The sequence below is a fragment of the Phocoena sinus genome, chromosome 4 (genome assembly GCF_008692025.1).
Source record: "Phocoena sinus isolate mPhoSin1 chromosome 4, mPhoSin1.pri, whole genome shotgun sequence".
In the NCBI taxonomy this organism is placed as follows: domain Eukaryota; kingdom Metazoa; phylum Chordata; class Mammalia; order Artiodactyla; family Phocoenidae; genus Phocoena; species Phocoena sinus.
Genome location: NC_045766.1, coordinates 50,251,809 through 50,273,524, shown reverse-complemented (window position 1 = coordinate 50,273,524; position 21,716 = coordinate 50,251,809). Strand labels below are relative to the sequence as shown.

The following is a 21,716-nucleotide window of genomic DNA, read 5'->3' as shown; positions in this document are numbered from 1 at the left end:
CTCCACGGCGTGTGGGATCTTCCCGGATCAGGGATCGAACCCGTGTCCCCTGCATTGGCCGGTGGATTCTTAACCACTGCGCCACCAGGCAGGTCCCCAAAATCTTATTTTGATTAATGGATTGTAGTTATTGTGATTGCAACACTTAGATTTTTTTCACCTTTCTAATCAAATAGAAGCTGTATTCATTTACTAGGGCTGCCACAATGAAGCAGCACAAATGCAAATGGGTTGTCTTGCAGTTCGGGAGGCTAGAAGTCAAAAACCAAGGAGTCAGCAGGGCCATGCACCCCCTGAAGCCTGTACTTGGACCTTCCTTGCCTCTTGCTAGCTTCTAGTGGTTTGGGATTCCTAGGCTTGCAGTTGTGTAATCCTCATATGTATTGTTTTCTCTGTCTGTCTTAACTTTCAGTTTCATTTTGATTCTTTTTTCCAGTAAGCAAAACTCAGACTCCACGCCCCACCCACTTCTCCTCTCACGCCAACCGTAAGCTGCTGCCTCGTTCACTCTGTGGCAGTCAGCCTCTGGACAGGACCATGGCCCTGATGCAGGCTCCAGGGAGCCCCAGCCCTGGGCAGACCTGCGCACTGATCCTGATCTTCACCGTGCTCCTGCAGGCCCTCTGTGTGGCCGTGACTTACGTGTACTTCACCAACGAGCTGAAGCAGGTCAGTACAATGCGCACGCTCTCTGAACAGAGGCTCTGGGCAACCCTCCGGTTAACTGCCTTTATTGGCTTCTCTGGGAAGACTTTACAGAGGAAGAGAATCCTCTCTTTCTCTGTCTGGGGACCCCAACTGCTAATGCATATCATTACTGAGGACTTTGCAAAAGCGAATTGAAGGGACTCTGTGCACAAAGTGCAGTTACAGAACTGGCTCCACCAGTTACGAGCAGATGCGGGCAACAAAACTCCTGAGGTAGTTTTGTCTTCAACAGAATGTTATAATATTAACAGCTGCCATTCATTGAGTGCTTTCTGCTTAATGCTTTATAGTTCTTGACTCAAATTCTTGGGAGTGAGAGGAACTGCATCAGGGCAGGACTGTATCCGCTTTTGCTTTCTGTGACACATCTAGGCGCTAGCACAGCGCTTCCACATAGTAGGTGTTCACTAAACACTTGTTGAATGAATAACCAGCCTTCACCAGTGTACTGCCAGGACAAAGGGAGTAGGGTGGAGTTGAGGCTTAACCGAAAGCCAGGCTCTAAACCACTTGTAATAATGCTGTTTTGTGTTCCAAATGTGGCTAATTCCAGTGGATTTTGAATGCAAAATTACTGAAAATAAGCCAACCCCAGGTTTTGGCTTTCTGTGTACATATTATTTTCATTTAATTTTTTTTATTGGAGCATAGTTGATTTACAATGTTGTGTTCGTTTCCGCTGTATGGCAAAGTGAGTCAGTTACACATAGACATATATCCACTCTTTTTTCTTTTTTAGGGTTTACAAATCTTTCTTTAATGACTCTTTAAAAATTAGCAAAACTGGTTCTACTGAAATAGAATGATATCCACTCATAAAATTTTTTTAATTTTTATTTTCTTTTAAAGATTTGTTTGATGTGGACCACTTTTAAAGTCTTTATTGAACTTGTTACAATATTGCTTCTGTTTTATGTTTTGGTTTTTTGGCCATAAGGCATGTGGGATCTTAGCTCCCTGACCAGGGATTGAACCCTCACCCCCTGCATTAGAAGGCAAAGTCTTAACAAGTGGACAGCCAGGGAAGTCCCTATCCACTCTTTTTTAGATTTCTATTCCCATATAGGTCATTACAGAGTATAGAATAGCGTTCCCTGTGCTATTCAGTAGGTTCTTATTAGTTATCTATTTTATATACAGTATGTATATACAGTATGTATACATCAGTATGTATATGATGTATATATATATGTATATGTCAGTCCCAGTCTCCCAATTTATCCCTCTCCCCCATTCCCCCCTGGGTTGTTTTCTACATCTGTGACTCAACTTCTGTTTTGTAAATAGGTTCATTTGTACCATTTCTTTAGATTCTACATATAAGCAATATCATATGATATTTGTCTTTCTCTGTCTGACTTCACTCAGTAAGACAATCTCTAGGTCCATCCATGTCACTGCAAATGGCATTATTTTGTTATTTTTTATGGCTGAGTAATATTTCATTGTATACAGTACCACATCTTCTTTATCTATTCCTCCATCGATGGACATTTAGGTTGCTTGCATGTCCTGGCTATTGTAAATAGTGCTGCAATGAACACTGGGGTGCATGTATCCTTTCAAATTATTGTTTTCTCCAGATATATGCCCAGGAGTGGGATTGCTGGATCATATGGTAGCTCTATTTTCAATTTTTTAAGGAACATCCGTACTGTTCTCCATAGTGGCTCTATCAATTTACATTCCCACCAACAGTATAGGAGTTTCGGTGTATATTTTGACTAATTGTATATTGTATAGTAGGGAACTTCGAGCTGGAAGGAATTTTGGATACCCCTCGTTGTATAAATGAGACTAGAGACTGCCAGAGAAATGACTTACCGAGTTAAGGCAGAAATTTGGAAGCAGAGCTGGACCCAGCTCAGCTCACAGGCAATGCTTCTCCCGTCACAGCAGGGTGCCAGCAGGGTTAACCTATCTCCCCCTTGTGCTGAACAGCACCCTGCTGTACGGTGACAATGCAACATCAAATCTGTCAGCTGGGCAGGAAATGCAAGGCTAAGGGTCTTGGACAAATATAAAGTAGTGTTTATCTGTTAAGGAAATAAATGCGGTTTGCATATCCTGTGGAGTATAAACTTTGCTCTCAACTGGTTGGGAATTTCCTTTGGAAATGAAGTGAATAAAACAAGAGTCAACAAGTAATTATACAAATGATCACTACCATTAGATGGCCAGTAAAGTCAGCTTTGTTATAGGGCAATTTCAAAGAGCCTGTATTTGTAAGAAAAAAAAATCAACGTGATTGTAATCATGCCTTTTAGTTCTACGTCTGCCTGAGAGACTGGAATGCTGCTGTGTTTCCCACTTTGGAGCCAGCATGTCCTAAGCTTTGTTAACTTTGCAGTATAAATAGTGAGTCTGTGTCTCCATATACAAGAGGTTCCCTCAGTTTGCTAACGTTACAAGTTGGCCTCATTTTAAGACTGAATCAACTCGTTATTTACTGATCTGAGTTATGCAATTGTCTGTGTACATGATCAAGTTTCTTTGAATTCTATAAAAATGGAAATTTCAAAGTTTAACATCTCCCCACGTGCACACATTTTTCCTGATTACATGTTTATATGTGTACACTTCTGTACAGACATGCAGAAGAATTTATTAAGAGTATCAGAAAGAAGAGAATTAAGAGATATTGAGCAAAAACTGTTCCAGAAACTTTCAAAATACTGCCCTATTTAATCCTCATAACAATTCTATAAAGTAAATACAATTATCCCATTTTACAGATGAACAAACTAAGACTCAGGGAAGTTAGGTAAAAGGTGAAGCCCAATTTTGAACCAGGCATTAAATAGGGGCTCAGTAAATGGTAACCATTGTAATCAGCATTGAGAAGTCTCTTGGAGTTGTCACCCTCTTCATCAGGAATTTATGCAAGGGAAAATGAATCTGAATCTCTTTGGGTGACTGTGTAGAGTTTGGAAAAGCATATTCAACACAAGTATTAATTTTCTAAATCAGATCACAGGTTTCACTCTGGCAAGCAAAAATTTGCAGAAGATACAGTGGGCAAGGATTATAGGGAGTGTGGGTTGAGCCGGGCTGAGGGATGTTGGATTGGACCCTCACAATTAAGCCTGTAGACCTGCGAGCATGAACAATAAATATGGGCTTAGCCTCTAAAGTCTATGACTCTGAGAAAGTTTTATGACAAGGGGACTACCTATTGCTGTGGCATTATAGACGGGGAAGACAAAGGAGAAGGAGACCCTTATCCACTGATGTCCGTAAATGATCCTTTATGCTATTTGTGGTTTGCAGAAACTGATTGTCAGAGACTAATGTCTGGGCAGCAGAGAGGGTCAGTGCTGCCACCTTGAAGTCTCTGAGCCAGCCAGCCAGCAAAGGAGTCCACCCTGCTGACTTCAAGCCCTGCCAAGGACTGGTTGGCCCTGGCCTAGACAGTCCCACTGTTTGTGATGGCAACAGCAGCAGTTGAGTGGAATCCACTTCTCAGAACCAAGGGCAATAGCCATCTCTCTCCTTCTAGAGTTGTCCAGATAAAAATAGCACACTCATCCCCCTGCACCCAACACCCAGATGTGGTTGGCAAGAGAACAGCCCCAGCCTGAGAAGTGCTGTAGGAAATTCAACCTCAAAGTGTGAAAGGATGTAAAAAGGAAAGGGGGAGAGAGACATCATATTAATCATCATTAATCATTCTTGGAATAACCATAGCACCACCTTGCCCATGTGTCGGTTACCTGTGTTGGCCTAGGTCTGTAGAAGAAACTACTAAATATGAAACATGTGGGGATGGGATGCAGAGTGGCTGGGGCTTTCTGTTGTTCAGAAGTCAATGTGGGTTGGCCAAAAATTTCGTTCAGGGTTTGCTGTTGAAAACCCTGAACGAAATTTTTGGCCAACCCAATATAAGCATAAAAATATCTAGAAGGAGAAATAAGTTGTGATCTTTAGAGGGTAGAATTATGGGTGCCTCTTTTTAATTTTTCTATATTTTATCAAATTTCTACAGCTAATGTTGTAAAAACATCTATGCTATCCATATGATTTTCATACAGATCTAAAGAGCATGACATTTTTGTATAGTCTTAAGAGAAAACAACCATATACAAAATTGCCCACACCCAGTCTAATCTCAACCCTGTAAAAAAAGAGATCAGGGCTTCCCTGGTGGCGCAGTGGTTGAAAGTCCACCTGCAGGGGACACGGGTTCGTGCCCTGGTCTGGGAAGATCCCACATGCCGCAGAGCGGCTGGGCCCGTGAGCCATGGCCGCTGAGCCTGCGCGTCCGGAGCCTGTGCTCCACAGTGGCAGAGGCCACAACAGTGAGAGGCCCGCATACCACAAAAAAAAAAAAAAAAAAAAAAAGAGATCATCCAAAGGTTAACTAGGAGGTGGAATGAGGGTGAATCAGAGGGTTTTATTTGTTTTACTTTAGAAAAGTATTCTATAATTTTCTATATTTTCCAGGCTGCCTGTGTATCCTCAGCGTCTTTAGGCTTCATTCAATCTGGGTTAACACTGGAGTCTCACTAGCTTGTCAGACTCCCTCCCACGTCTACTTAGGACCTTAGTTTTCAAGGTTCTCCCTCCCCACCTCCTGAAAGTGTTTCTGGAAAATCTCCAGAGGGTCTCCAGAGGCCAGCAGTTGGTCCTGACCTGGGCTGGCCCCTGATCTCTTCCACCCTCTCAAACTCCACTTGACTTCACAGGGGCTGGCAGCTACCCTGACTGCCTGATCCCAGCACCTCTCAACTCTGCCCTGTCCTGTCCCCAGCCTCAGCCTCCAGGGCCTCAGCCCTCTCATGCTGAGATAGCTTCCAACTGCTGTGAAGTAAGATGACAAGTTGCTCCCTCCATTCTGTCATGCACATTGTTTTGTCCCAACAGGTTACGAAAATTAGTTAAGCCTGTTTATTCAGTTTCATCAAGTCAACGCCTGGCCAAGGCACACCCAGTCCTGCTGGGCTGGGAAATGGCAAATACAACTGTTCTTCCTGGAACTACCCTTAGGCCTTGTTGGTGAATCCAGCTCTTCTTCCCTGATCCTCTCCTCAGTTTGCTAGACATGCTCTTCTATTTCTAAATTGAGTTCCTTCCTTGGAAAGGCTTTTTAAGCTCACATAAATTGCAGATGAAAATTAATGTCTACAGTAGAAGAACATGGAGGTGGGTAGGATCAAAGGAATAGTGTCTAATTTCATCGCCAGTCATAACTCAGGTGGTCCCAGCTGTCACCCCCACTACATCTACTAGGCGAATGTTTTACTCTTGGAATTTTAAAAAGGAAGAAAGAAAAGAAACATTTACTTAAAAGTAAATGAATGTTCTATGCCAGAGTGTGGGGAAGGAATTAATTATCTCAGGTTTGTCACTTTTATGCTTGAGAGACCTGATCAAATGTCCAGGGAGTACATGGCTGACAGTACAGACCTGCATGATTCTGGCTGAAAGCTCCTGTAAATATTTAAGTTATTTTGATTTGGAATGAGATCATCTTTCTACAGGAGGGAGCAGATCATCGTTAAGTTTGATCTTTCCTTCAAGCTTTGAAGTCCCCTAAGTTCAAATAACAGATGAAAATGGCTATTTTCCCATTTATTTCCCCAGAGAAAGGCAATTCAATGGACTTGTAGAGAGAAATAACATCTCCTGAATCGCAGTTGTTAAAAATGAAAACAGGAAAAAAAAAAAAAATCTGACCTTGCATGAACATCCTGTTTTTCTTCGTAAGATTAATCAGTTGTCATTCTAGAGTGCTCTGGGTGGTTTGGGGTGTGTGTGTGTGTGTGTGTGTGTGTGTGTGTGTGTGTGTGTGTATAACATCAAGCACAGACTTTGTTGGCAATGATCTAGGCCACTGTAAATGTTTACCCTCAATCAGAAGAAGGGAGCAAACCTTCAAATGGTGTTTCGAGTCTCTGCAGGTAAATCCCTAGCTGGTGTGGACATTCAAACGTCTAGTGGCAACGTAGTCTGGCTTCTGCCGTCCAGAGGTGTAGAAATCACAACAATAACTAGAATCTACTAAGACAATCAAAGCTCAGATCAAGAAACAGAATATTACCTGCACCCTAAAGACTTTGGCTAATTTTTTATTTAGGATCCCGGAATGTAAACAAACTCCACTGCCTACTTTGTACCTGGTGGGTTTCTAGCTGTAGGATGGGAGTCACGCTATGTCAGAGCTGGAAGGAACCTCAAAGATCACCACAGTGAGCCAGCTCAAAATGCAGATGAAGAAGAGATGTCGAAGAGCAGAAGCAATTTGTTGAGGGACATACGACTGCTCAAGGGCAGGGGCAGCAAAGGGCATTGTGACCCTGGATGCCTGGCCCACACCTGTTTCCCTTCCACCACATCGAACTGCTTACCTTTATTCAAAGGACAAAGGACGGCATGCTTACTTTTACTTCAGGCAATGAGCTTTGCCAAGGTGCTAAGACTTCTCTGAACCCGTCATCAGCTTCTGTTGTTTTAACTTGTAAATGAACGAAAAGAAAAAGCACTTGTGCATAATATTGCGTTATATTCATCTCAACCCAGATGCAGGACAAGTACTCCAAAAGTGGCATAGCTTGCTTCTTAAAGGACGATGACAGTTCTTGGGATGCCAGTGATGACGAGAGTATGATCAACCCCTGCTGGCACGTGAAGTGGCAACTCCGTCAGTTTGTTAGAAAGGTAAGTGAACCACGGGGTCGCTTTACCAGCAGGCATAGAAGGTCAGAGGAGAAGGACTATTTTAGATAAAGTCTAGAGTCCTTATTTTGTAAGGGAGGAAACGGGGGCCCAGAGTGTTTAAGTGATTGTCCCCAAATTCACTGAACTAGGAAAAGATGGGACAGCACCAAACAGTGGGTCCTGATCAACTCGTGGTCTAGAGTTTATTCCTCTCCTCCAGAGACCTCCTTCATCTAGTCTAAACTTTTTATCTCACCTTGTGGAAACTGAGGCACGGACAGAGCCATGTGTTCCAGGTCACACGACGATAAAGGACGTGTGTGATTTCTTTTTTTATTCAGAAGACAAAAGAAACCAAACAATGGTGTTTTATATTCTTCCCACATTGTTGTTCTCTGTTATTTTTTTCTCTCCTTTTTTTTTTTACAAACCCTTGTGTCACCACATTGTTGTTCTCTGGAATTAAGTCTGTTTATTTTTGTATGCATATAGAGATGAAGAAAGAGGAAAGGAAGAGGGAAGAAAGAGATACTTTGAGAAATTGAAGGTGATGACATCTCAATTTGCAGTTAATAAATGACACATTACAAAATATTTTCTGTTTGTGAAAGTTGCTTAAATAGAATCTCCAGCAGAAACTTTGTTAGCTAACAGTTTATTTCACTAAATATGATTACTTAATTATACTTTCAGTGACAGGACATGTCAAATATAGTTTCTTCTCTCAGGCTGCTTCCTTATTTGTAAGATGGCATTAATAACGTTTACCTTCTGCGTATCCGGAAAGGCCAGCTGTGAACACAAACATGAAAATTGTAAACTTCATTGTTTAAAAAAACTACTGGGGACATCCCAGGGTAGGAGGAGGATGTGTTTTAAAGAAATGATTGTAAGTCTATTGTCTGGTACTCAGTGTGCCCTTCCATAGAAACAGTGTTGTGTTGGTGGTTAGGCTCTGATTTATAACCCTAAGCAGTCCTCGCAGTAAAGCCCAGCATCACCTGTGATGCTATTCCTATGAGAAATGAAATCAGACTTCCACCTGGTTGTCCTAGAAACACATCTGCTCCACGGGTGCCCTGGAATCGTGGGCAGGATACCTGCTGCACACAAGCTGTCCTGGAGCAGCTGGGACTCCATTGCCCCAAGTGAGAAACACCAGGAAAGACCCAGGGTTGGGGAAATGTCCTGAGGAACCTGAGGAATGGGACCCCACGGTTCCTAGGATTAGAGGGAGCATGGCGAACCCACTGGTGGCAGAGGAGAGAAACTCAGAACTAGAGTAGAAATCTGGAGACCGAGGAGGGAGCTGGATGCTGGGCCTGGGAGTGGGGAGATGAGAGAAGCCGTGTGGGTGGGCTTTAAAGGTCTCTTTCCTGCTCTTCCCCCGTCCCTCCCATTCTCACATCCTGCCACTGACTAGAGAAGAGAGGGCACACAGCGGTGGATGAGAGTGTAGGAGGGGAAAAGAGTTCCCCATTTTTCCAGGCACTGTGAAGTGAACAGACAATTTCCCGTAAACATCCTATGCCCATTATGTGTATTATCTCCCTTAATCCTCAAACAGCTCTGTGAGGAAGGAATCGTTATTATCTTCTTTTTTAAAAAAAATAGATGAAGAAATTAAAGTAGTTCATATCAGTAACTTTTGTGTAAAGTTTCCCAGGGCTGCTAATGAACAGATGTGAATCCAGTCCATCTGATTGTACTACAATCTTTTTTTTTTTTCTTGGTGGCACCGTGTTAAGGACCACACTGTAGGACTTACCCTTTTCCCTTTCCTCCTCCTCCTTTTTCCTTCCTTCCTTCCTTTCTGGCCCAGAATGAGAGTGAGAGAGCTAATGTGCTGAGGCCACCCCTCGCTTCCCTTCCCAAACGCCAGTGTCCGTTGCCCTACAGGCAGCCCCCCATTATCTGGGGTCAGAGCTTTCGACAGAGGAAAAAGAAGAGAGCTTCTGATTTGGAGCAGGAGTGCAGAGGAAGGGAGTTTCTGACGGTTGTATAATTAACAACAGTGACGGGAAAGGTGGGCAATGATGGGCAAAGCCCCCAGGGGTGAGAGAACTGAGTGGAGAGGCGTGTAAAGCCATGGAGGAGTCACGTCAGGGTCGGCTCATTTAACAGAAATGCTAGATTTCGTTCTTTATTACTGGTTTTCCCCACTGGTTAGCACAAAGAAAGTGACGTGAAGTGTTTAGTGAGATATGGGAATTTGGTAAAATATCTTTATGTTGAGAATGTCTCAGCCACGTTCTCAGAAATGAGAGAGTGACATGGTGCTACCAGGTCACCGCTGGATGGGCTGTGCGTGTCTGTGGGCACCATGAGAGAGAGGGAGTGTGCCTTGCACCTTGAGTCTTGGGTATGTCCGATAATTTAAAGCTCCTGGACTCTGACACAGTGCCTTTATACACGTATGCATGCAGCGACACACACACAATGCACTATACACATGCACGCCTGCAGGCACACACACTCAGAAAGTGCGGTGACATGGCTACCGCATCCGTCGGCCAGAAGGAGACCTGGGGAACATTAGGCTGACCTAACTTGGAGAAGGATAACTCCTTGCTCCTGTGCTGCTCCAGGTGCGGCCTTTCAAAGACTTCATCCAGAAACAGAAGTCTCCCGGACAGAGGACCATCCTTCCATCCACAGTAGGGACAGCTGCCTCCGTATTCATCCCAGCTCCCACCCTGCCCCCCACACTCTATGCTTGGACAACTTAAAGCTGCCTAGGTTGATATCTTAGGTGGAAATTTTCTGCTGGGCATCAGCAAGAAGAGCCACAGACATTCTATAGTCAGTCTAAATGCTTAGGGAAATTAACAAGCTTTATTCAATACTATTTGCAGATCATTTTGAGAACCTATGAGGAAACCATTCCTTCAATTCCAGGTAGTATTCTTTTTGTTGTTATTTTAATTTTCTACTGTCAGCCTTGGGATAGGGTGAATAGCTCTCCATCCTCTTTCTCTCCGCTCCCATCCACACATCCCACCTCTGACCACTGCTCAGTGTCTCAAGCTGCTTGATTCTATTTCCCTGTTTGCATTGGCAGCTAGAAAGCTCAGAAGCAAATCTGTGACCCACCTAGGGTCTGAACTTCGTTTCATCGGAATTTTATTCTTCCAACGTGGATTTTCCTTTCACCTCAACTTCTTGGATTATTTATTTTTACCTTCTAATGTGGGTAGCTTTCTGGAGCATAGCTGGAAAAAAAGGGCTCCAAAGTTACCCATCTTCTCTGCTTCAGACCGCCCCTAGGCTCGAAGCCTTTCTTTGTGCAAAAGCCTCTTGCTCCGTCATCTCTTTCCCAGCAATCCTTCTACGCCCCCGAAATCCTCATCCTGCAGTCCTCACACCTTGGCTATCTCCACTGATGGTCACCAGCCTGCTCTTGACCCACAACGCCCTTCATTGTTATTGCCCAGGCCGGCTTCTCTAGTCCTGCAACTGGCTTCTTCCATTCCTGGATTTTCACGTAAACACCTCCTTCTCATCCTCCATCCTCATCACCTACTCATCACCTCTCAGAGAGAACTTCCCTGACCAACTTTCTAAGTAAGTTCACCCACATCCTATTTTTTCTATCACACTTACCTTGTTCATTTCCTTTGATTGATATATATATAAATCAAAGGAAAATATATAAATATTCTGTTTGTTCTGTCTGATTCTCTACTAGATTAAAGATCCACAAAGACAGAAAACATGCCTCTTTCTCTTACCTCTCTATTCCTAGACTTAACTGTACACCTCAAGCCTAGTAGATTCTCTCTTATCCCCCTGGTCCTTACCTGCACTGCCTTTGGTGTGTGTATTCACGTGCATGTGTGTGTGTGTATTTTGACTGCGATGAAATTCACGTAACACAACTAACCATTTTGAAGCGCACAATTTGGTGGCCGTTAGTACATTCACGTTGTTGTGTCACCATCCCTCTCTACACAGAAAGTTCTTAATACATATTTTTTAAATCAATACATAAGTAAATACAACTGATGAATTTAATTTGCTGCTGCTTTGCATTTGGCTCACCATAGCCCCATTTTCCCCTGTTAATAATCATACCAGCCTGCATACGTGTACCAGAGACTTACAGTCCTGGGGTACACCAGCCTGGCAGAGAAGAATCAGTTTTTTAATAGATATTTTATTAATGATGTCTTCCTAATTTTCAGCTATCCTTTTCCATTACAAGTAAGCTTCCTCATCACTTGACAATACCCACCATCCTTTATTAAATGGGCTTTATTAAATATGAAGGCAAGACCTGGTCCCAGGGTCTAAGCATTCTTTCTGGTCATTTCCCCAAAGGCAAAAACAGTATTAGGAATGTTGAACACTACTTCTCTTCTAATGAGGAACACCAGATCCGTGGTCTACAGTAGATGCATGTACTATTTTCAGTGTTGGAAGAAAAATACTCTTTTTTATTCATCCCAGTGGGGCATAGAAATCATATACTCCTCAGTATACCAAGATGTATCCATGACACCCAAATATACATATTCACAGACTTCTTTTCCAGGAACTGTTTGCTATAGTCAGTAGGGGAAATGTCCTCTCTTCAGAATTTGCTTTTAAAGCTAGGCTTTCCCATATACTTGCAATGACCTCAAATGCAAGATATTTGTAACTGGATTCCATTACTGAATATTTTAAAGTGTTATGGTCTAGGGGCAGTCAAGGCATTATGAATTATTTATCAATGGTGGTTAAAAGTAAAAACCTTGAAAGCTGAGCATTCTGAGAGTAACATGTACTTCCGAGCTGTGTTTGGTTTTCAGTATCCTGTACACACCCACCTATCCTGAATAAGTGACAACACCAGATAGATGGAGAGACTCCTTAGCATTCCTTCCTTGCCTATGAAATTTTATCACCTCCTTTCAGTTTCTTCTACTACTAGCCTAGATTAAAGCTTCCTGTTCTCAGACCTGATCAATTACAGCTGTCTGCTAACTCGCCAATCTCCAGCCCTCTCACTTTCTACCCATCAAACCTTACTATGAGGTAGTTTAGCCTAAAGCACAACACATATCTTTTTGCTTCCCCGATCAAAACCTTCCAGAGTCTTCCCATGTCTGTAAAAATTCAAATCTCTTAGTCTAACATTCAAATCCTCTATAGTTTAAATCCTCATTCAAGCCTGAAACTGAATTCATCTGATGCCTGTGTCCCAGGAATCCTTTGTGCATCCTGCCTTGGGGACACTATTCTAGATCTCTGGCAATGCCCTTTTCCCAAGCCTCCCCAGCTCCACCCATTTCAGAGAATTGTCCTGCCCCTCAAATGCTTTCTTGCATTCCTTTGTTTATAGTTCTTTCTCCATCTTTCTAGAAGAGTGTCAGGTATAGATGTGATGGGCACTTTGGTTTGCTGGAGTACGTGAATGAAAGGGCCTTAGTCCAAACCCCCTCCCCTGACCTCAGCTCTCCAACAAATAGGAATTTTTCCCTCCCCTGAACACCCATCACCCTTCATTTCTATTTCTTATAGGTTAATTTTCACTTTCTAATTTGTGTCTTCCCTAAAAACTGTAAGTCCCTTGAGGGCTCAGTCAGTGTAATTAGTGATTAATCTTTGAAGTCCCTGCGGAGCACTGCCTTGTCCCTGGACATATTTGCTTGATGAAAATGTATAGTTTATCTCAACAACCAACGTAAACATCCTGGGAAGTTTGAGCTGATTTTTTTAAAGAGTAGTTATTTTTAGTCTTTCAGTCTGCTCCAAAGTACTTCGGATGGTGGTCAATAAATGTTATTTATTTGTTATGATCTAGTGCATCAGTGATTTTTATGCTCATATACCGGTTATCATGACCATTATGTCATTTCATATTCCCTTTGGGAGGTGAGGGAAATGACTGTTGGATACCAGTTTGTAGCATCTCTGGACAATCGTTATCACTGCTACTCCTTTAGAGTAGGTAGTATCTAGCAGGAGGAAAAAATAATTGAGATGATAAAAATTGGTATCACTCTGTTTCTATATATAACTCAAAGTGGAAATTTGCCATTAGTTCATTTTAAATGCCTTAGCAGGAATATTATAAGTCCACAGTTTTGTTGTTATTATTGTAGTTTAGGAAAAGGGTCAGAATCTTCACTTTGTTATATTCTAGTTGAACCTTACCCCTGAGATGCCGATAAATTTTAGCCCAAGTTACTGCTTATCCTTCCCATCTAAAGTACTTTTCAAATTCAACATAGGCTGAAGTGGACTGATTATAATACTAAAATGTAAATTGGTTTTATGAAAACCCATATAATCAACTTTGGGAGCCCAGTGTGCTTACAATGATAAGATTGATAAGAGCTGTGAACAGCAATGTATCTGAGACATGTCTGACAAGTGCTGATGATTCTTTGTCATTTCTCTTTTAGAAAAACAGCAAAATATTCCTCACCTAGAAAGAGAAAAAGGTCCTCAGAGGGTAGCTGCTCACATAACTGGGACCAATCGGAAAAGCACATTCTCATTTCTAAGTAAGAGAAACAATGAATTTATGGTTTAAAAGAAGGGAATGGAAGAATTTGTTCCAAATAATTTATTCTTTGAACTTGTATCAGAAATGTTTATATGGCTATCTACAAAATGCTCAGTAGTAATCAAGTCTCAGGTTGACTCTTTTCAGAAGCAAGATTACAAGATGAATAGCTTAGTTACTGCCCTGGCATAACTGGCTTCAGGAAAATTCTGAAGTGGAAGTGGGAGAACTTTGAGTTTCCCATGCCCCCATTTTTGCTTTTCTTCTTCTTTTTTTTTTTTTTAAAGTAATTCCTCTCTCTTTCATCAAATCTTTCTCCTCTTCAAAGGTTCTAAATCAGTCATCTGTTTTCCCCATGAGTCACCAAGGCCTCCCAGTGGCATTTGTATTAGGTTGAACCATAAAATGTTGGCCAATATTTGACCACTTTGCATTTACAGAAATGTCAGTTTCATATGATTTAACCAAATAGGTTAAGCCTAATTATTAGCTGTAGAAAAGGTGTCCATATACTGCTGTGGTTGGTTCATGGGTCTTGTAATCTAAATACCCACATTGGAATCCCAGCTACTCCTTACCTAGTTCTTTGTTTTGAGCAAATTACTTAACACAATCAAGCTTCATCTTCTTCATATACAAAGTAGAGATAATCTTTAACTCATAAAAGGGTGAAGATTAATGCAAAATGCTGTTGCACTGTAAGTACTCAATAAGTAGAACTTTTATTATTGTAAAAAGTTTTGTCCCAGGTTAAAGAAATTTCAGTCATCAGTTAATGAATGAAAGGTTGTTGGGGGTTTTTGTTGGTTGGTTGGTTTTTGTTTCTTTTTTCTGGGCAGTTGCCTTCATGGTATTCCTGAACTCATGTTTTGTAAATCATTGACATGTTCTGCCTATGAGTGAGATCGTTATTTCACTATTCCTGTTTACTATTCATCAATTAATATAGTTGTTTTCAACTCTTGAAAAACTCAATTTTGCGTCAATCATAGAGATGAACCCAAAGTTTAAAAGAGTATCATATCTTAGTAAGGCCCATCTTCATTCAAAGTCTTTGGGATCTGAAGATCTTTAAATCTGGGCTCTTTTTGCCAAACCTTGTACCCTGTCTTATTGGACAGTCATTTCTAGCCTTCTGCTTGTATGGTGCTTTTGACACTGGGTTAGAGAAAGACCAAGGAGGAATCCAAAAAGACCTAAAAGAATAGCAGGAATTTATGAGCTCTAGGCTTGAGGAAATAGATATGTTTCTTTTGGTTTCCTTCTACATCGTTGATCTGAGCTCACCAGCACAGGAAAGGAGGCAGGGGTCCTGGACAGAAATTCTTCGCAGGAGTAAAGATTGCCATCTTAGTGAACCATTCCCGTGCTACTATTCAAAGTAGATGAGGTACAAAAAAGTAGGGGACTTCCAACAGATCACAGTGATACGGGAGCCTCCAGATTTCTATATGACTAGAATTTAGAATCCTTGGAAGATCGAAGGAGCAAGAAGTTTTATAATAGATTAAAATTCTTTACAATCCCAACCAAGAATTGGCTAGCCACAGCTATTGGGAAACTTCTTGTTTTGCTACAAGCTAACTTTATTTTTCTCTAAACTTCATCCCAGGCTCCAAGAATGAAAAAGCTTTGGGCCAGAAAATAAATTCCTGGGAGTCGTCAAGAAAAGGACATTCATTCTTGAATAATTTGCACTTGAGGAATGGAGAGCTGGTTATCCACCAAACAGGGTTTTATTACATCTATTCCCAAACATACTTTCGATTTCAGGAAACTGAGGAGGTTTTGGGAACAGTTTCAACAGAAGAGAACAGAAAGAAAAACAAACAAATGGTACAATATATTTACAAATGCACGAGCTATCCTGATCCCATACTGCTGATGAAAAGTGCTAGAAATAGTTGTTGGTCTAAAGATTCAGAATATGGACTCTATTCCATCTATCAAGGTGGAATATTTGAGCTTAAGGAAAATGATCGAATTTTTGTCTCTGTAACTAATGAGCAATTGATTGACATGGACCAAGAAGCCAGTTTTTTCGGGGCCTTTTTAATTGGCTAAATGATCTGCAAAGAAAAAACAGTGCCCCCAGAGAGACCTTTCACTTTTCAGAGTGATACACTGTGAAAAGACTGCAAAAGAGCTGACAAAAGAAGGCAGCCTGAGCAGAGCAGCCTCAATCACGAGACTCTACAACACAAGCATTTTTGGTATCTCTGAAAAGTGACCAACGTATTCCAAGACAGAGAAACTGACAAAAGACCTTCTGAGACTCTACCTGATATCAGCTTGCTAGCAGAAATCTAGAAGGTTCTCAGTTTACAAACATTTGCGTAGCAATTAACGTCTTCCGCCTTAACCGTCTACTCTTGCGAAGATACCAGAAGACTGAAAGTTCACGGTCAGGGTATGCAGTGTGCCAGGGGAGTTGGTGCAGTGTGGGGCCTTGTGCGAGTTGTCCTGTACCCTCGTACTCTTGGAAGTAAGAAAATTCCATTCGAAATCGTATCATTTCACTAAACAAATTAAAGTTATGTTTAGTGAACAAGGAACTATTTTCAGTTGGCCAAAAAGTTCGTTCGGGTTTTATGTAATCATATGTAAAAATCCGAACGAACTTTTTGGCCAACCCGATATTTCTGAATGGCTTGTGCTTTTCACTCCCAGAAGTCAGGCTGACCGAAAGCACTGAAGGTATTTTTGATAAAAGACTCTAAAATGAATGATAAGCTAATCAGAAATCGGGAATTTGGCCCCTTGTGAGCAGGAGAACTGGGAAAGTGGGAAAAAAAAAAACCTGTTTGATAATGTAACTTAAGGATGGGCAAGAATTAATTATGACTCTATATTTTTATACTAAAATTTAAAAATACGTGTTTCTTTTTCAATAAAAATGACGTGAAAATATGTAGTTTTTGTGTATCTAGTACTAATGTTTTATAGTAACAAGATTACTAATGATGGGGAAAAGGAATTCTTATCTCTTTTTCATGGTATCGTTTATCTGACATGTGTTACTGAAGAAAGAAAGAAACTGCTCACTTTTTATATAATGTGATTAAAATATATCAGTCCTTTCCTTTATAGTTAATGCTTTTGTTATAGGTTGAATTGTGTCCCCACAAAAGGTATGTAGAAGTCCTCCTCCCCAGTACCACAGAATGTGACCTTATTTGGAAAGAAGTTGGTTGCAGATATAATTAGTCAAGATGAGGTCATAGTGGAATAGGCTGGGTCCTTAATATTGTATAATGTGACTGGTGTCCTCATTATTTAAAGAAGAAAATTTGGAAACAGGAACAGAGACACACAGGGAAAACTCCATGTGGCAACAGAGGCAGAGATTGGAGTGAGGGAGTTGCAAGCAAGGAGCTCCAAGGATTGACGACCATCACCAGAAGTTCAGGAGACAAGAAAATATTCTACCCATAGCCTCAGAAATCTACCGACACCTTGACTTTGGACTCCTGGCCTCAAGAACTGTGAGAGAATAAATTTCTGTTGTTGAAAGGCACCCAGTCTGTGGCACTTTGGTTCAGCAGCCCGAGGAAGCTAATACAGCTTTGTACACTATGTTCAAGAGATCTATTTTTACCGATGCGCACAGATATCACCATCTATATACTTTTCTGAAATCTTTAAATTTGGCCTTTCATAGTTTGATAGTGGGATTCAACTGTAGTTTAATTCATGTGTGATGAGCTAGGGATGGAATTTTATCTTTTGCCATATCGGGGACCAGTTGTCCGGCACTGTTCATTGGCTAGTCTACTCTTTCCCCACTGATTTTAAGGTTTAATATCATATACCAACATCCCAGGGGGTCTGTTTCTGTGCTCACTTTCTTTTCCTATTGGCCTGGATGTCCGTCCTTGCACCCATACCATCCATTTTTAAAAACTGTGATAAAATACAAATAACATAAGATTTACCATTTAACCATTTTTGAGTGTACAGTTCAGTGGCATTAAGTACATTCACACTTTTGTGCAACCATCACCCCATTCATGTCCAGAGCATTTCATTATCCCAAACTAAAACTTTATAACCATTAAACAATAATTCCTCATTTTCCCTTCCTCCCGTCCCTGGTAATCACCATACTACTTTCTTTATGAATTTGACTGTCCTATGTACCTCATGTAAATAGAATTATGCAATATCTGTTCTTTTATGTCTGGCTTATTTGACTTAGCATAATGTCTTCAAGGTTCAATCCATGTTGAAGTATGTGTCAGAATTTCATTTCTTTTTAAAAATTTTTTTAATTTAAGTACAGTTAATTTACAATGTTATGTTAATTTCTGCAGTTCATTTCTTTTTAAGTCTGAATAATATTGCATTGTTGGAAAATACATACCACATCCTGTTTATTCATTTATCTGTTGATCATACTCTGGCTTTAGTGGTTGCTATTTGCTTTTCTATAAATCTTGATGTCTTGTATGTATGTTCTCCTTCTTTAGTCCTCTGTTTCAAAATAGCATGGGCATTTTGGTTTTTAACTCACAAACTTTGTGCAACGTAAGTATCTTTCATTATGACATTTTCAGGCAAAGTTTAGAAGGAAAAATGTTACATCTGGCAGTTTAAATAAATATTCTGGGGAAAGCCTCAAATTACATTCCAAATACAGTTGGTACAGTGTCAGAACTACATGTAAACTTTTTTAAAATAAATTTATTTTGTTTATTTACTTTTGGCTGCGTTGGGTCTTCGTTGCTGTACGCAGGCTTTCTCTAGTTGCGCCGAGCAGGGACTACTCTTCATTGTGGTGCGTGGGCTCCTCATTGCAGTGGCTTTTCTTGTTGTGGAGCACGGGCTCTAGGCGCGCGGACTTCAGTAGTTGTGGCACGCGGACTCAGTAGTTGTGGCTTGCGGGCCCTAGAGCACAGGTTCAGTAATTGTGGCGCACGGGCTTCGTTGCTCTGCGGCATGTGGGATCTTCCCGGACCAGGGCTTGAACCTGTGTCCCCTGCATTAGCAGGCAGATTCTTAACCACTGCGCCACCAGGGAAGTCCCTACATGTAAACTTTTTGAACAGTCTGAATAATGACTATTGCCACCCAGAAGGAAAACAGCCCATTTGAACTAACCGGGGAAGGAGATAGGAAGGAATGAAGGAAAACAGTCAGACTTCTTAGATTTTATAAGATGGGCTCATAGAGCTATTGAGCTATGGATATGTGATATTCTTTAAGACAAGGGAGGAAGGACCCCAAAGATGATTTAGAGATCATTAAGCCTTCTCCCTTGGTATCAAAAGGTGGGAATCTATCACTTCAGTTTTAACAGAACAATTCTTGCCCATTGCTGTGTGAGTGGTGCCACCCAAAGCCATGGGAGCAATGCTACCAAAGCTATAGAGGCCAGACCCCTGCCCAGCAGAGCCCTTGGGCAAGGCTGCCTCTGCCTAGATGTCAAAGAATGGAGCCGTCTAGAGCTGTGGGCATCCAGCCTAGGCAGAAGACCACAGAGTGGATGAGGTTACTGCAGAGAGCCCCTGCCAGGGAAATGCCCAATGGAGCCATAAGGGTGTGGCTGCTCCCATGACCCCAAATCAGTAGAGCCACTGGTATGCAATTCCAGACAGGGAGAGCTGCAAGCATGCAAATCAAGGCAGTGAGAATTGCTCCCTGGACGGCCCCCAGCAAAGCTGTGGGGCAGGGATGCCCCAGTGTGCACGAGAGGTCATTCCCATATCCCAGGGGCTCTGGCAGGCAGAGTATCGGGTGGAAGATTATTCTCAAGCCTTAAGATTTGATGTTTGCCTCGTTGGGTTTGGACTTGCTTGGGCCCTGCCACCCCCTTCTTTCCCATTTCTCCATTTAGGACTGGGAGAGCTTACCCTATTGCCTGTCCTGCCATTGTATTTTGGAAGCACATAACTTGTTTTATTTCATGGGTTCATAGCTGGAGGGCAATTTACCTCAGAATGAATCGTACCTTGAGTCTCATGCACATCTGATTCAGGGGATATGTATATGAGACTTTAAACTTGGACTTTTGAGTTAATGTTAGGAGACATTAAGACTTTGGTGACTGTTGAGATGGAATGAGCATATTTGGCAAGCAAAATGGACATGAATTTTGGGGAGCCAGAGACATAATGCTGTGGGCTGAATGTTTATTTCCCTCCAAAATTCATATGTTGAAATCCTAATGCCTTATGTGATGGTATTAGAGCTGGGGCTTTTGGAAAGTGATTAGGTCACAATGTGTCCACCCTCACGAATGAAATTAATGTCCTTATATAAAAAGAAGCCTGAGATAGGTACCTTATCCCTTCTGTCATGTGAGGATACAACGAGAAGTCTGTCACCCAGAAGAGGGTCCCCAGAAGAGGGTCCCCACATGACCATGCTGGCACCCTGATCTTAACTTCTAGCCTCCAGAACTGTGAGAAATTAATTTCTTTTTTTTATAAACCACCCAGTCTATGGCACTTTGTTATAGCAGACCAGATGGACTAAGACATTCTCCAGTCAGAAGACAAAAAGTGGTTGAATGAATTAAAAAATAAAATCCAGCAATATGCTCTCTACAAGGGACTCACTTTAGATTTAAAGATATACGTAGGCTGAAAGTGAAGGAACGGAAGAAGATATCCTATGCAAATGGTGACCAAAAACAGCAGGGTTGGCTACACTTATATTAGGCAAAATAGACTTTAAGTCAAAAACTGTCTCTATAGACAAAGAAGGTCATTATATAATGATAGAAGGTCAATTTAACAGGAAGATATAGCAATTATATGTACATATCCAACATCAGAACACCTAAATGCATAAAGCAAATACCAACAGATCTGAAGGGGGAAATTGACAACAATACAACAATAGTAGAGACTTCAATATCCCACTTACAATAATGGACAGAACACCTAGACAGAAAATCAATAAAGAAACAACTGACTTTGTTGTTTGACAAAACACTGATGAAGGAAATTGAAGATGATACAGAGAAATGGAAAGTTGTCCCATGTTCTTGGATTGGAGAATTAATATTGATAAAATGTCCATACTACCCAAAGCAATCTACAGATTTAATGCAATCCCTATCAAAATACCCACGACATTTTTCACAGAACTAGAACAAATAATCCTAAAATGTAAATGTCCATAAAAGACCCCAAATTGCCAAAAAGATCTTGAGAAAAAGAAGAAAGTTGTCAGTATCACACTCCTGACTTTAGACTATACTACCAAGCCACAGTAATCAAAACAGTATGGTACTGGCACAAAAGGAGAAACATAGATCGATGGAACAGAATAGAGAGCCCAGAAAAAAACCCACATATCTATGGGCAATTAATATATAATAAAGGAGGCAAGAATATATAATGGAGAAAAGACAGTCTCTTCAATAAATGGTGCTGGGAAAATTGGACATCTATATATAAAAGAACAAAATTAGAGTATTTCCTCATACCATATACAAAAATAAACTCAAACTGGATTAAAGGGGGCTTCCCTGGTGGCGCAGTGGTTGAGAGTCTGCCTGCCGATGCAGGGGACAGGGGTTCGTGCCCTGGTCTGGAAGGATCCCACATGCCGCAGAGCAGCTGGGCCTGTGAGCCATGGCTGCTGAGCCTGCACGTCCGGAGCCTGTGCTCTGCAGTGGGAGAGGCCACGGCAGTGGGAGGCCCGTGTACCACAAAAAAAAAAAAAAAAAGGATTAAAGACCTAAATGTAAGACCTGAAACCATAAAACTCCTAGAAGAGAACATAGACAGAACACTCTTTGACATAAATCACAGCAATATTTTTTTTGGATATGTCTCCTAAGGCAAAGAAACAAAGGCAAAAATAAACAAATGGAACCTAATTCCATTTAAAAGCTTTTGCACAG

The 21,716-nt window shown here is 41.4% G+C and overlaps 1 protein-coding gene across 2 annotated transcripts; it reads left to right on the top strand.

Moving 5' to 3' along the window:
- Nucleotides 1–410: 410 nt before the first annotated feature.
- On the top strand, nt 411–18,560 carry TNFSF10 (TNF superfamily member 10). 2 transcript variants are annotated; one of them, XM_032630570.1, is made up of 5 exons: nt 411–669; nt 7,228–7,365; nt 10,221–10,263; nt 13,758–13,859; nt 15,474–18,560. In XM_032630570.1, exons 1-5 carry the CDS (start codon nt 538–540, stop codon nt 15,923–15,925), a joined length of 867 nt encoding a protein of 288 aa, XP_032486461.1. In that variant the 5' UTR covers nt 411–537; the 3' UTR covers nt 15,926–18,560. The 2 variants fall into 2 exon arrangements, with proteins under 2 accessions (XP_032486461.1, XP_032486462.1); XM_032630571.1 differs by lacking the exons at nt 7,228–7,365; nt 10,221–10,263; nt 13,758–13,859; nt 15,474–18,560 and adding an exon at nt 3,971–4,517 and having other exon boundaries at nt 489–668.
- Nucleotides 18,561–21,716: the final 3,156 nt, after the last annotated feature.